At 37.8% G+C, this 15981-nt stretch overlaps 1 protein-coding gene and 1 long non-coding RNA gene across 12 annotated transcripts in view; one reads left to right on the top strand and one right to left on the bottom strand.

The window, feature by feature from the left end:
• The window catches only part of MFAP3L (microfibril associated protein 3 like), a 94373-nt gene that overhangs the window by 16549 nt on the left and 61843 nt on the right, over positions 1-15981 (bottom strand). For 8 of the 9 annotated variants that reach the window (XM_042983629.1, XM_042983632.1, XM_042983630.1 and 5 more), the window contains one exon: positions 8618-9103. The exons of the other annotated variant lie outside the window; for it this stretch is intronic. In XM_042983629.1, coding sequence (XP_042839563.1) covers positions 8939-9103 — 165 coding nt within the window. In that variant the 3' untranslated portion in view covers positions 8618-8938. Of the gene's footprint in view, positions 1-8617; positions 9104-15981 lie in introns of those variants that run through there. 9 annotated transcript variants of the gene reach the window in all.
• LOC122237922 overlaps positions 1-15981 on the top strand; it is a 148290-nt gene that overhangs the window by 106959 nt on the left and 25350 nt on the right. The window lies entirely within an intron of this gene.

The raw sequence follows: 15981 nt of genomic DNA, 5'->3' as shown, positions 1-15981 counted from the left end.
AATAGTAGCCTGAGAAAACACAATGGCTGGCAACGAATCTGTTTATGTGGAACACCGTTCAGCTAACGAAATTCCAGAGTACTTGAAGCAAAGCAGGGGGTGCCTACTACCTCTCTAACTTTCACCTTCACCATCCCATGTCTTGCGTTCCATCATTTTTCTAGTGTAAGCTATGAAAATCATCCCACTTCCTTTTTAACATTCACCACAATCACTCACAACATAAATGAACCTCAGTTTACTATTAAGTGTCTGGGTTTCCTCTAAGCTGCAGAACAATCTTTCTCCTGGCATTCTTGCCTCCACAGGACTACAGATTAAGAAATATCTATAAGCATGCTCCTCCTGGGCTTACATTTAGTTTCCCTGTTGATATTGGGTAGGAGGGAGTAATGGATAAAAAATGGTGATAGTTACTTTTGCTCTGAGAAACTGGAAGGCATGACTTCACCAAATATTAATCATTATAATTTTGTGTGCTATGTAATGAGAAAATAATATATATAAATATACACATATAAATATACACATACACATATAAATATATATATACACACACATATATATGTGTGTGTGTGTGTATATATATATGTGTGTATATATAGCTAATACATATATATAGCTAATACATATATATATATATCTAATACATATATATAGCTAATACATATATATATATATCTAATACATACATATATATGTATATATAGCTAAAAATACAATATGCTTGGTGGTATAATATAGATGTGTATTAAATACAGATAAGTAGATGAGGGGCAATTAATAGGGTGTCTGGTCCTTGGCATGCATGATGTTTTACATGCTATTAAACTCTTCAGTAAAATCCTATGATATATAGTTTTACATTATTTTGCATATATTTTTATTTATATCACATGAATGCCACATTGAAGCACCCATATTTTAAGTAGATAAAATACAAGCTAATTCAATGCATGAAAAATTGTGATAAAGTGTTAGTATATGTTTTCTTGCCTGTTACCTGAAACTGGACTTAAGGGGGTGCCTGGGTGGCTCAGTCGGTTGAGCGTCCAACTTCGGCTCAGGTCACCATCTCGCGGTCCATGGGTTCGGGCCCCGCGTCGGGCTCTGGGCTGATGGCTCAGAGCCTGGAGCCTGCTTCAGATTCTGTGTCTCCCTCTCTCTCTGCCCCTCCCCCATTCATGCTCTGTCTCTCTCTGTCTCAAAAATAAATAAAAATGTTAAAATTTTTTTTTTTAAAAAACTGGATTTAGGCCTAAAGTCATAAACAACCAGGACATGTATTACTACTATTTTAGGAGAAAGAAATAAATCTTAACCAATATCCAGAACACTATCTAATTCAATGCAGAAGCTTGGGTTCCCAGTACCTAATCACATAGATGAAGCTTCATCTATCCTAGAAGACATGATATCTGAGACTTGTCTGGCTATGTAAGAAAATAGAATTCTATGAAAGAAGAAACAAAAGGGTGCAGAGGACCACTTTATATAGGAAGGTCTGGGAAAGCCTCTGTGAGGATGGTTGCAATCCCAGTGTATATATGTGGTTCCACCTTACACTTGTATGGTTCACGGCCTGGCACTGCCCCATAAATCCCAATCTCAGAGTCTGTGATGTCACTTTGGAGTACAATTCACGTTTACTTCAATCTCGGCCCTTTTACATACTTGTTGACTCACATGGTTTTTTAAATTCCATTTATAGAATTAGACATTTGAGAAGTGGCAAGATTGGTTTGCCTGTAGACACTGAATCAAAGATTTTCCTCAAACCCAACAAAATAAATGAAGCCAGAATGAGGCTTCTGCTTGGCATTTAGCAGGGATGGCACAGATTTCCCCAGCACAGCACATGGCGGAGCAAGTGAACAGCATTCCCTGAAGTATTACCAGGAGCTCTAAGCTACAGAGTCGAGCCAAATCAGGCTGCTAACCCGATGGAAAAAACTTGGTGTGAATATACATATATATGTTACATGTCTACGTGAGCATATAATATCGTATCTATATATAGTTAGCTAAAGCTGGCAATGAAAACAAAAACTCTGCACTTTCTTGGCTTACTTGAACTGAATAAAAATAGAGAACAATATGGAAGCCACCGCTAGTTAAAGGGTGTGTGCATATCCCATGAAAGAATCTGTTAAGAATTTTACGGTCTGACCGCCTCTTGGTTTGGAAGCCAGAGGCCAGCTTCCTGTCATGTTCTGTACTAATTTAACAAGGATGACTTCAAGGAGGGCTTTGTGCGCAGGCACAATTTAGGGCCAGGAAGAAAAAAGAGTTTTCTCTAAGCTAGTCCAAATTAGGTGATCCCTTGAAGTGAACAGCCCAGTAAATAGTAGGTCCTGGTGTGGTAGGGGCAGGGAGTCTGGGGTGAACAAATGCACAGAAAATGGGTGTGTACATTTGCATGTGTTAAACATATATGCAGATACATAAGCACTGCCATTTGTTCGGTGCTTATAAACTAAAATTATATCTTAACTCTATCATAATTTAAGTCACTCTATTTGACATCTGTGCTCTCTAAGAAATGATTTATTCAATAAACATACAGTGAGCATCTATTATATGCCAGGCACAATATTTGATGCTAGCATACAGAGGTGAATAAAGCCTTTGTGGAACTCACAATCCAGTGAGCAGGACAAATGCAAATTATTATTCTTCACTGCTATTGAGTGCTATAATGTTGACCTATACAAAGTCACTTGGAATCATAGAAAATTGTTCCAGTTACTTTGCTGTGTAATAAATTAGCCCAGGATTTAATGGCTTGAGGCAGCCATATTTTCATTTCTCACAGATTCGGTGGCTTAGGAATTTGGAAAGGGCATAAAAAAGACAGGAAAGAAATGGCGTGTCTGTGTCCCACAATGTCTGGGACCCAACCGGGAAGGCATGATGGCTAGGACTACTGCCCAGAGTGTGTACACACGACCTCTCCACGTGGCCAGGTTTCCTCGAGGCATGGCAGTCTCAGGCTCCAAGTGCGTGTGTTCCAGCAAACAAGGTGGAAGCCCAGCTTTGTAAGATACTGGTTTCACTTCTGCCACATACTCTTTCAGATGAAGCAGCTACAAGTCCACCCAGAAGCAAGAGGAAGGAACATAGACCCTAACTCTCAGTGGGAGGAATGTCAAAGAATTTTGTGGCCATTTAAAAACTGCTGTGAAAAGAGAGTGCCTTACTAGCTGGGGGTGTCAGGAAAAGCTTCACAGAAGAGGTGGTATTGAAAGAGGAATGGAAATTTGCCAGGGGAAGTGGAGTGGGTAAGAATTAATTCTTCAGAGGGAACAAAATCTCTCATGCTTACACATACACAGGGAACAAAGAAACATAAGAAGGAACATGAAGGGTGACTATGAAGTGGATCAAGCATCAGAGGAAAATCAGTCTCATTGCTTTCAGACACCTTGAACACATCAACGTGTCTGGGCTGCTAATGTAACTCAACAATTGTCCATTGATTCTGAAAGCATATACATTCATTTGGGAAAGCTTTGTGGAGCAGATGGGTTTAAAGTGGAAGTTGGGAGGAGACTCCTTTTTCTTTAACAAACACAGAGTACTTACTCTTTACCGGTACTGTACTAAGGACACGGCAATTTCAACTCACTTAATTCTTAGCACAGCCCAACAAGGCGGCTATTATCTCTCATTTACAAATTAGGAAATTGAGTCCCAGAGAGATTAAGTAATTTACCCAAGTTCACATGGCCGGCCAGGGGTGGACTGAGGATTCCCAGCAGTCTGGACACCTCAGCCCTACACAAGATCACCCATTAGACAGTTGGAGTAGAACAGTGGCTGAAATTGAAGGCCCCACCGAGGGCTTGAATTTGGTCTGCGTGGTAACTGCGAGCCACTTAGAGCATATAGAATGGCAATAAAGGTGGTCTAAATTGTGTTCACATAGCTAGTTATTGGCTGAGCCAGGTAAGAAGACAACAGTCTTCTGTTTCTTGTTTCAGTGTTCTTTGCTATTCCCCAAAGTTCTTGTGCCTGGAGAGAATATTTCATGGTTCAACACTATTTCTCAATGTCTTAAATAACGATTTAAGAGCTTGGGCTCTTGAAGAACAAGCAAGCAATGGGTGGCGGGGGGAGGGGGGGCGGTGGATGGTAACTCACGCCCTGCCATGCAGGATTTATCTGCAAGATACTCTCCATGTTAAGTCAAATCAGTTGATTTACCTACAGGAGGCATTTTAAGGGTAATAATCTAGAATAATGCAAAACATATTTTGTAGTTTGACTCTCAAAGATAAAAAGCAATATATAATTAGAAGCAGTTTAATTTCTCCATCAATTCAGCATGTTTTTACTGCCATGAGCTATGGCTGACCTGATATTCTTCTGTGTGGTGTGGCACAATTTAAATATACATGCTGACATCAGGAAAGACAGCATTAATGTAGGCAATATGTCTGAACGAAAACACCATTATATTATTAAAATGAAAAATGGCTATATCAGCAGAGTATTAGGGATGGAGGCTGAGTAAAAGAACATTAACCTTGCACTCAATTTTAGTCTCACATCTCTGACTCCCTCAAGTAGTTATTAGAGAACCTAAGATGCATAATAGTTTAAAAAGTGGGGGGAGGAACATTATAATGACTACCTTAGAAAAATGGTAGGAGCAGTTGGCAGCTTAATTTCAGGCTTTGTGGAAATGATTTTAAATGGACATTGTGCTAATCATTTTCTGTAAAAAACGTAGACATTTTACTTTTGGATGACTTTATCCTTTCACTGAGATATATTAAAAAGTGATAGGAAGGGGCACCTGGGTGGCTCAGTCGGTTAAGCGGCCAACTTCGGCTCAGGTCATGATCTCGGGTCCGTGAGTTCAAGCCCCGCGTCGGGCTCTGTGCTGACAGCCCAGAGCCTGGAGCCTGTTTCAGATTCTGTGTCTCCCTCTCTCTGACCCTCCCCCATTCATGCTCTGTCTCTCTCTGTCTCAAAAATAAAATAAATGTTAAAAAAAAAAGTGATAGGAATAATAAAAACAATGAAAACCATAACATCAAACCCATGTCTTAAAAATGTCCACCAAGGGAGGCAGGGGGGTTCCTGGGTGGCTTAGTCGGTTAAGCATCCGAATCTTGATTTTGGCTCAGGTCATGATCTCGTGGTTAGTGGGTTTGAGCCCCACATTGGACTCTGCACTGATGGTGAGGAGACTGCTTAGGATTCTCTCTCTCCTTCTCTCTCTGCCTTTCCCCTGCTTGCGTTCTTTCTTTCTCAAAATACATAAATGCACTTTAAAAAAATGTCCACCAAGGAAACTCGTGTAAAAACACTGGATTAGGTTAAGTTAGTTTTAAAATTGATGATGGCTTGAAAGAGCAAAGCAGTAGTTTTAGAATTTGTATTTGGAGTGTAGAAAGACATGGCATGGAGGAAAGTCAGGCACATTTTGGCAGGCGGTATGCAGTCCTTGGGCTGGAAGTTGGTGGGACCAAAGTATTGTGGCCTAATTGTATAAATCATCACACAATATATATTTTTGGTGAGGTTTTTCAGTGTGGTTAATCATCACATAACCCTAAAAACTATGTATGTATATGTGTTTTTTACTAAACATCTTTTTCTCCAGTGAAATGATCTGTAGAGTTTCCTACCCTGACTCTATTTCTGCCTGTAGCTGGCAGCAGAAATGCAGAAATCAAAGTATCCAATACTGGTTTGTCAGTCAGACCAGTAGCCTGCACAGTGTTCTCCTTTTTTTCTTTCTTGAGCCCATTATACATGGTTGTTTTTTTTTAAGTTAAAAAATTTTTTGTAATGTTTATTTATTTTTGGGAGAGATAAAGAGAGACAGTATGAATGGAGGAGGGGCAGAGGGAGAGAGGGAGACACAGAATCCGAAGCAGGCTCCAGGCTCTGAGCTGTCAGCACAGAGCCTGCCTGACAAGGGGCTCGAACCCACAAGCTGTGAGATCATGACCTGAGCCGAAGTCAGAGGCCCAACTGACTGAGCCACCCAGGCACCCCCCCCCCTTTTTTTAATGCAGAGTAAAAGAGAGCCGAGAATAAACATTTGTATGCCACAGGCCTTCTCTACAAACTGTTATTTAAAAAGGACATTTACCCACACTGTACTCATCTCTTGAAAAAGCTAATGAGAATGTTTACTGATTCCTAAGCTGTAATTTCAAAGACACAGTGGTGAGAAAACTGATATACAAGTATTAAAATCATTCTTGGTCTTATGGCATTAAGGTGACAGGGAAAGATCACATATTCTCCTCTTGACTCGAATCTATTAAGACTCATCCTGGCTTATTACAGACATTTGAATTTCTGTAAATTCTTGCTGTAAATTTCTGTAAATTCTTTCTGTAAATTTCTTGCTGACAAAGCTAGGTGCCACTAGCAATGGGATTTAAAAAGTTCCACTTAGATGGACTTAGAACATATATACAAGAGAAATCAAGCATTCCTTTTTATTTGTGGTTATCTTGGTAACCAAGAGTTGAAGAAGGGTTCATCACATGGCCAGGGCATCGAAATCATTGCTGTTCCCCAGCACTTACTCCCCAAGTTTTTCATACATATTAAAAGTTGGCTACTATCATGGTTTTCCCATGCTGAGGCCAAACACAGGATGTTTGGAAAGAGATTATTATTCAGGAGGCTGTTTTGGAAAGGAGTTTGTTTTACCTTGCAGACTGAATTGCTTATAAGAAAATGAGGCTATTTTTGGATCCCTTTTCTTTCTATTAATGTCAGCTCTGTTGAAGCTCTTTGATTCTTCTACCCTGTTGCTTAGAAACATTTTATTAAATATTGTCAGTACTTCAATCTGATCTGATTTAAAATGTTGCTTTTATCTGTCAATGTGGAAGGAGCTTTTGGTTTGCCATTTCCCCCCAGTAATTGTATTCTAAGTTATTTATAGTTATTAATGTTTTATTGACAGAAAAATGATAGGTCAGGGTAAGCCAGTATCTCTGGTGTATCTATTTCAAGGGCATTGGATGGGGATTGGTCTGGCCAAAGTTTGTGATAGGCAAAAACAGTAATGATGGGGTGTTCTTAACATTCTTCGTCTCTGACCTTTAGAACCTAAGAGGAGGCAGATAGGGGATTCAAAAACCTCCATTTCCAAGGCCTTCCAATCACCCCTACTGGATCCAATTACCATCGTAACCTGTCACCATCTACCTGAAATTCTACTGTTAGTGGTATTTCTTGGATCTTGTTTAACAAGTCATCAGGTTCACAAATGCTTGATTAGTTTGAAAATTGAGCTAAAATATACTTTGTTTTCTCAAATATAAATAAAAGCAATGACATGGCAAAAAAAAGCTATCAGGTTCAAACTTACTTGGAGATTTGTTGAATAGCTGGATGAAGAGGGGTGTAAGATAGGAAGCTAGTGAAAGCAGAGGCATCAGGAATGAGGAGGGAAAAATGAAAGGGAAGATGGGAAACTGACAAAACAAAGATTATGTATTTCACCTCCCCTCCCCCCGCCCCACATTTAATTTGGCTTGATTTCCTAAAATTGCTACTTCACGAAAGGGTTAATTGAGCCAGTAACTCATTTTAAATCTGAACTGCTAGTCTGGGAAAACTCCAAATGCTGTCTTTAAAAGTAACACCCAACTTATACCTTCTGAATGATGACACACCATTTGTTATTAACAGGTACATTTCAAATTAATATACTTAATTTGTATATTACAAATTGTACATCTAATATAATATCTACTATTAAAAAGGATTTTAGGTGGTGTAGAATTGTTATCTGAAGACTTGAAACTTAGTTAAAACCAAATGAAACAGAACTTTCCAAATGGCCACTACAATTAATACACGCACATTTCACATTTATGTAGTGACCCCTATACTTCATGCTCCCTGTTAGATAAAGGGCATTGCCATGTTATAGCATGGGCTTGCCTGTTCTGATTCTAATACTGTGTGTAATATTTAATTCTCACTATTTCAGAATCTCTTATCCTGCTGGGTGATTGGCTTCAACTTTAAAGCCCTTGACCTAAAATAGTAGTTAGTAGCTACATCTAAAATCAATGTTTTATACTTAAAAAGCTCATTACTATAACATATGCAGTAGGTCAGACTTCCTTAAAGAAGAATAAAATTTTATGGGTAAACTGATAATGCTTAAGGAACAATACTTTGTCCATTTATGAGAGGGTTTCTAACTGAGAGTTGCTAATGGGGGCACAAGCTAGGAAGAACATATTCAAACTAATTGTAATTTGATTATGTCAATATCACTTCTAAAAACAAATAGATCTCAAGCCATGATTCAAGCAACAAAAGCTAATAATAACTTGGTATGGAATTACTATTTTTGTCCATATACATCTGGGTGGTTGAAGCAATCTGATTGTATGATTAGGCACAAGTCCAAGCTGTAGAAATACTATGGTCCAAAATAGTTATGTGGGAAACCATTGGAAATGTGTCTGAGTCTCTGAGAGATTTTAACCTGGTGAATCAGTACATTTCTCCCCCTGATAGTTGATGTTTATACTTCAGTGGCAAATAAACACACAAAGAAACCAAAAAAGCATGTTTTCTAGCATTTTATACTAATGGCCATAATCATGGCTGATAATATTATATAACTCTAATATTCTGGGGAGCTCATGATGTTTGACAGTTATGTTTGTCCACTGATCCTTAAGACAGGTAGGAAATACAAAGGTAATGGCTAGATATTTCTAGGCAAACATGAGGCATCTGAGTGGAAAGCTATTCATAAACATTAGTATGTAGATATGTGGGATTTAAAAACCTGAGTGTTTGTGTTAAATGTTTCACTCTATGTATTATAACTCTGGACTTTTAAGTTTCATGAATAGTCAAAATGTACAGCATGTACTCTTTGTTTCTTTTCTTCTTTTTCTTCTTTTTTTGTTGTTATTTCAACTGATTGCTTGTTTCAGTGCTCATAGATCTGGGAGTCTGAAAAAGAATTGTCCTTTGATAGCTTTAGTGAGGTACTGCTTATGTAGCCTGACATACTGAAGATAGATGGAGTTTTCACATCTGTTTGGGGCTTCTGGAAATTTCTTCCTCTCCAGCAGCAACTGAGGCAATCAAAATGCTGGATCAGAGAAAAGAAAAAAGTATGTATGAATGTAATTTTCATAGACCCAAGATTCTATAGTTGCAAAAACCATGAACTGATTTCAGGGATGATAACAGTAATAGGAATGCTTTAGGTTTAAAGAATTGAAGTCTTTTCCATGCGTATATGGTCAGTTGATTTACAACAAAAGAGCCAAGAATATGCAATTGTGAAAAGGATAGTCTTTTTAATAAATGGTGCTGGGAAAACTGGACAGCCATATGCATAAGAATGAAAGTGGATCCCTATCTTACACCATACACAAAAATCAACTCAAAATGGATTAAAGACTTGAACATAAGACCTGAAACCAGGAAACTCAGGAAAAAAACATAAAGAGTAAGCTCCTTAATATCAGTCTTTGCAATGAGTTTTTTTTTGGTTTTGACACCAAAATGAAAGGCAAGAAAAGATAGAATATACAATTGGGACTACATCAAATTAATAAGCTTCTGTGCTACAAAGGAAACATCAACAAAATGAAAGGATGACTTATGGAATGGAAGAAAATATTTACAAATCATATCTCCAATAAGAGGTTAATATCCAAAATATGTAACAAACCCACACAACTCAATTAAAAAACAAACCCCAAACAATCGATTTAAAAATAAGGCAGGGTGGCCAGTCAGTTAAGGATATGACTCTTGATTTTGGCTCAGGTCGTGATTTCATGGTTCATGGGTTTGAGCCCCTCATCGGGCTCCACGCTGGCAGTGTGGAGTCTGCTTAAGATCCTCTTTCTCTCTGCCCCGCCCCCTATCACTAGCTCTCTATAAATAAATAAATAAATAAATAAATAATAGGCAGAGGACCTGAATAAACATTTTTCTACAGAAGACATACAAATGGCCAACATGTGTATGAAAGTATGTTCAAAATCACTAATCGTCAGGGAAATCCAAATCAAAACCACAATGAGATACCATGTTAAAATGGCTATCATTAAAAAACAAGAGATAACAAATGTTGGCAAGGATGTGGAGAAAGGGGAACACTTGTGCATTGTTGGTGGAAATGTAAATTGGTGCAACCATTATCAAAAACATTATGGAGTTTCCTCAAAAATTTAAAGATAGTGCTACCATATGATCCAGAAATTCTACTTCTGGATATTTATCCACAGGAAACAAAATCACTATTCAAAGAGATATCTACACCCTCATGTTTATTGCAGCATTTATAATAGTCAAGACATGGAAACAACCTAAGTGTTTATCAACAGATGAATGGATAAAGAAATGTGAGAAGTAGAAGAAGGGGAAAATGGTGGCAGAGTGGAAGAACCTAGGCTTGCCTCATCCCATGAATACAACCAGATAACTATCAAATCATCCTCAGTACCCCAGAAATTGATCTGAAGACTGGCAGAACAAACTTCACAACTAAAGGTAGAGAAGAGGCCATATCCAAGAAAGCAGAAAGTACAGAAATGTGGTTTGGGAGAGAAACAGAGTGTGGCTGCTGGTAGGGAGGGAGCTGTAGTCACAGACAAGGGTGGGAGACAGACTGACACACAGGGGAACACATAGGGAAAACAAATCCCCATAGCAATTGGCTTGGAAAGCTAGAGAGCTAGAGTGCCCAAATTTTGTGAGTTCTTGAAACAAGCAGGGCTCAAAGCCTAAAGTTTTAAAGGCAAATGCTTGGCTCTGGGAAAGCTCAGAGGACATAGGGGCTGCTCTTGGAGAGAAGGAAGGGCAAACAGTCTGTGGACATACAACATGGAAACAGCAGTCTAAAGAGTGCCTGGGGCACAGAGTGGGGAAATTATTTGCACATCTCAGAACATGTCCCAGAGAGGCAGCATTCAGGAAGAAACCCCTCCAGGAACAAATGAACCGGTAGGCACCATTTCCTTGCCCTGCACACCAGAATAAACACAGGGCCACATATGGAAACGAGTGCAGCGCTGACACTCGCTACCTAACTTGCTTACACCAAACCCTGCCCTTCCATGCTCTGGTGGAAACTTCCTTCCCAGTAATGCTTGCCTCAGTCTCAGGTGGTGGGCCACTTCCCCCAGAAGACTGGCCCAAACCCCTGCCAACACTATGCCTCCTGACCTAGGAGTTTTGCAAAGCGATGGTTCCAGTGGTGGCAGCAACAGGTCTCATTCCACAGCAGGCCAGAGAACCCCTAATTAAAATGCCACATTCAGGCCAGGGACCAAACACTTCCCACAACAGGCAAAGATAGCATCTGCAGTTGACTGGCCTGAAGGATAAAGCAGTCAGGGCACAACGCAAGAGTGCAGGCAACACACATTAGATATACTCCTGGAAGCCCTAGGCCCTGGGAAACAGGGAACACTACACTGCAGGACACTACAAGACCTCCTCTGCATAAAGACATTACCCTCAAGAAGAGGAGACAGAGCTGGCTTTCCTAACACAGAGAAACAGGCACAGAAACTAAGACAAAATGAGAAGACAGAGGAATTTGTTGCAAATGAAAGAAAAAGACAAGGCTGTTGGCAGGAGATCTAAGTGAAACAGAAGTAATATGCTTGATGGAGAATTTAAAACAAGGATCATAACGATACTCATTGGACTTGAGGAAAGAGGGGAGGACATCAGTAAGACCATTAATATAGAGAAAAGTAATAACATAGCAGAGATAAAGGGCTCAATAAATGAAATGAGAAACACACTTGATGGAATGAACAGCAATATGGAATAAGCAGAGGAATGAATTAATGATCTAGAAGACAGAGTAATGGAAAGCAATCAAACTGAACGAAGAGAGGAAAAAAGAATTATGTAAAATGAGAATAGACTTAGGGAACTCAGTGACTCTTTCAAATGTAATAATATTTATATTCTAGGAGTCCAAGAAGAAGAAGAAGGTGGCTAGCTGGCTAGCTAAGGGGGCAGAGAATATATATGAAGAAATAATAGGTGAAAAATTCCCTAATCTGGGAAATAAAACGATGTAAAATATGACACTATATATCTAAAATGTGGGGAGGAGAGGAGTAAAGAATGCGTTTAAACTTAAATGACCATCAACTTAATATGACTATTATATGCAGAAGATGTAATATGCAAATCTAATAGTAACCACAAAGCAAAACCACTAAATAAATGCACAAAGAATAAAGAGAAAGAAATCCAAATATATAACTAAAGAAAATGAGCAAACCATGAAAGAGAGAAACAAGAAAGTATCAGAGAAAATCTTCAGAAGCAACCACATGAAAAGTAATAAAATGGCAATAAATATATATCAATAATTACTTTGAAAGCAAATGGATTGGGGCACCTGGGTGGCTCAGTTGGTTAGGCATCTGACTTCGGCTCAGGTCATGATCTCAGAGTCTGTGAGTTCGAGCCTTGCATCGGGCTCTGTGCTCACAGCTCAGAGCCTGGAGCCTGCATCGGATTCTGTGTCTCCCTCTCTCTGCTCCTACCCCGCTCATGCTCTGTCTCTCTCTCTCCTTCAAAAATAAATAAAAAACATTAAAAAAATTTAAAAAAAAAGAAAATCATTAAAAAAAAAAAGGAAAGCAAATGGATTAAATGCTCCAATTAAAAGTGACAGAATAGATAAAAACAAGAGCCATCTATATGCTGCCTATAAGAGACTCATTCTAGGCCTAAAGACACCTGCAGATTAAAAGTGAGGGGGTGGAATACACAAAAATAAATTCAGAATACATTAAAGACCTAAAAATCCTAGAAGAGAGCACAGGCAGTAACTTCTTTGACATCAGCCATAGCAACTTCTTTCTAGATATGTTTCCTGAGGCAAGGGTAGCAAAAGCAAAAATAAACTATGGGAAGGGACTACTTCAAAACAAAAAGCTTCTAAAAAAAAAAAAGCTGCTGTACAGTGAAGGAAATAATCAACAATACTAAAAGGCGGCCTACAGAATGGTAGAAGATATTTGTAAACAATATATCCAATAAAGGGTTAGTATCAAAAATATATAAAGAACTTATAAAACTCAATACCCCAAAAATGAATAATCCCATTAAAAATGGGCAGGAGATATGAATAGATTTTCTCCAAAGAAGACATACAGATGGCCACAGGCATATGAAAAGATGCTCATCATCACGTACCATAAGGGAAACTCAAATCTAAACTCAAATCAAAACTACAATGAGATATTACTTTACACCTGTCAGAATGGCTAAAATCAACAACACAAGAAATAACAGGTGTTGGCGAGAATGTGGAGAAAGGGGAACACTTGTGCACTGTTGGTGGGAATGCAGCCCCTGTGGAAAACAGTATGGAGTCTCCTCAAAAAGTTAAAAATAGAACTACCCTGTAATCCAGCAATCACACTGCTAGGTATTTACACAAGGAATAAAAAAACACAAGTTCAAACGGATACATGCACCCCTATGTTTATAGCACCATTATCTACAATAGCCAAATTATGGAAACAGCCCAAGTATCCATTAATTGATGAATAGGTAAAGAAGATGTGGTGTGTGTGTGTGTGTGTGTGTGTGTGTGTGTGTGTGTATAACTGGAATTTAAATAAAAACATAAAAGAAAGGAGGTAGAGAAACATTTATCATGCAAATGGATGTCAAAAGAAAGCCAGAGTAGCAATACTTATATTGGACCAAACAGACTTTAAAACAAAGACTAATAAGAGCAAAGAAGACTGTATAATAATAAAGGAGACAATCCTACAAGAAGATATAACAATTGTAAATATTTATGCACCCAACATAGAGGCACCCAAATTCATAAAATGGTTAATAACAAATATAAAGGAAGTAATCAATAATATAATAATAGTTATTATTATATGTGGGGATGTTAACACCCCACTTACATCAATGCACAGATCATCTAAACAGAAAATCAAAAGGAAAACATGGCTTTGAATGACACACTGGACCAGATGGACTTAACAGATATATTTGGAAGATTCCATCCTAAAACAGTGGAATACACATTCTTTTGAAGTGTACATGAACATTCTCCAGAATACATCATATATTATGCCACAGAACTAGCCTCAACAAATTCAAGAAGATCAAAGTAATATCATTCATCTTTTCTGACCACAATGCTATGAATGTAGAAGTCAACCACAAGAAAAAATCCAGAAAGACCACAAATACATGGAAGTTAAATAACATGCTACTAAACAATGAATGGACCAGCCAGGAAATGAAAGAAGAAATAAAAAAGTACATGGAAATAAATGAAAGTAAAACCAGGTCAGTCAGGAAATAAAAGAAGAAATAAAAAAGTATATAGAAAGAAATGAAAATGAAAACACAACAGTTTGAAACCTTTTGGCCGTAGCAAAATCAATTCTAAGAGGGAAGTTTATAGCAATACAGATCTACCTCAAGAAACAAACAAAAACCTGAAACAACCTAACTTTACACCTAAAGGATGTAGAAAAAAAGAGCAACAAACAAAGCCTAAAACCAGTAGAAGGAAGGAAATAATAAAGATTAGAGCAGAAATAAATGATATAGAAACTAAAAAAAAAAAAAAAAACAAACAACAAAACAATAGAACAGATCAATGAACTAGGAGCTGGTTCTTCTAAAAAATCAATAACATTCATAAACCTCTAGCTAGACTTATCAGGAAAAAAAGAGAAAGGACCCAAATAAATAAAGTCACAACTAAGGAGAAGTAAAAACCAAGACCACAAAAATACAAACAATTATAAGAGAATATTATGAAAAGCTATATGCCAACAAATTGGACAACCTACAAAAATGGATAAATTCCTGGAAACATATAACATACCAATACTGAAACATGAGGAAATAGAAAATTTGAACAGACCGATAACCAGCAAAATAAAGAATCGGTAATCAAAAACTCCCAACAACAAAAAAAAAGGAATGGCTCCACAGGTGAATTCTACCACATATATATACACATGTATATGCACATGTACACACACACACACACACACACACACACACACACACATTTTTAAATGTATTTTTTTATTTTGAGAGAGAAAGAGAGAGAGAGAGTGCATGAGTGGGGCGTGGCAGAGAGAAGGGGAGAGAAAGAATCCTAAGCAGGCTCCATGCCATCAGCATTGGGCCTGACATGGGGATTGATCTCAAGAACTGTGAGATCATTACCTAAGCCAAAATCAAGAGTCAGACACTTAACCCACTGAGCCACCCAGGTGCTCCTCTAACCAAACATTTGAAGAAGAGTTAAAATTTATTCTTCTCAAACTATTTCAAAAACTAAAAGAGGAAGGAAAGCTTCCAAATTCATTTTTTGATGGCAGCATTACCCTGATACCAAAGCCAGATAAAGACACAACAACAAAAAAAGAGAACTACAGGCTAATACGTCTGTATTAGCTAATACTAATATTAGCTAATATTAGCTAAGGACAGGCTAATATCTCTGATGAACACAGATGCAAAAGTCCTCAATAAAATGCTAGCAAACTGAATCCAACAATACATTAAAAAAATAATTCACCATGATAAAGTGGGATTTATTCTTGGGTTGCAAGAGTGGTTCAATATTTGCAAATTAAGCAATGTGATACATCGCATTTATAAAGAAAGGATAAAAACCATATGATCATTTCAATAGACACAGAAAAAGCATCTGACAAAGTACAACATTCATTTATGATAAAACCCTCAACAAAATAGGTTTAGAGGGAACATACCTCAACATAATTAAGGCTATATATATGTATATGTATATATATATACGTATATATATATTTTTTTCATATATATATATATATATATATATATATGAAAAACCCATGGCTAACATCATCCTCAATGGGGAAAAACTGAGCCTTTTCCCTAAGGTTAGGAACAAGACAGGAATGTTCACTTTCACCACCTTTATTCAGCACAGTAGTAGAAGTCCTAGCC

This window comes from Panthera tigris, chromosome B1, assembly GCF_018350195.1.
Source record: "Panthera tigris isolate Pti1 chromosome B1, P.tigris_Pti1_mat1.1, whole genome shotgun sequence".
Lineage (NCBI taxonomy): Eukaryota > Metazoa > Chordata > Mammalia > Carnivora > Felidae > Panthera > Panthera tigris.
The sequence above is the reverse complement of the archived record's forward strand: the minus strand, read 5'-3'. Positions and strand labels throughout refer to the sequence as shown.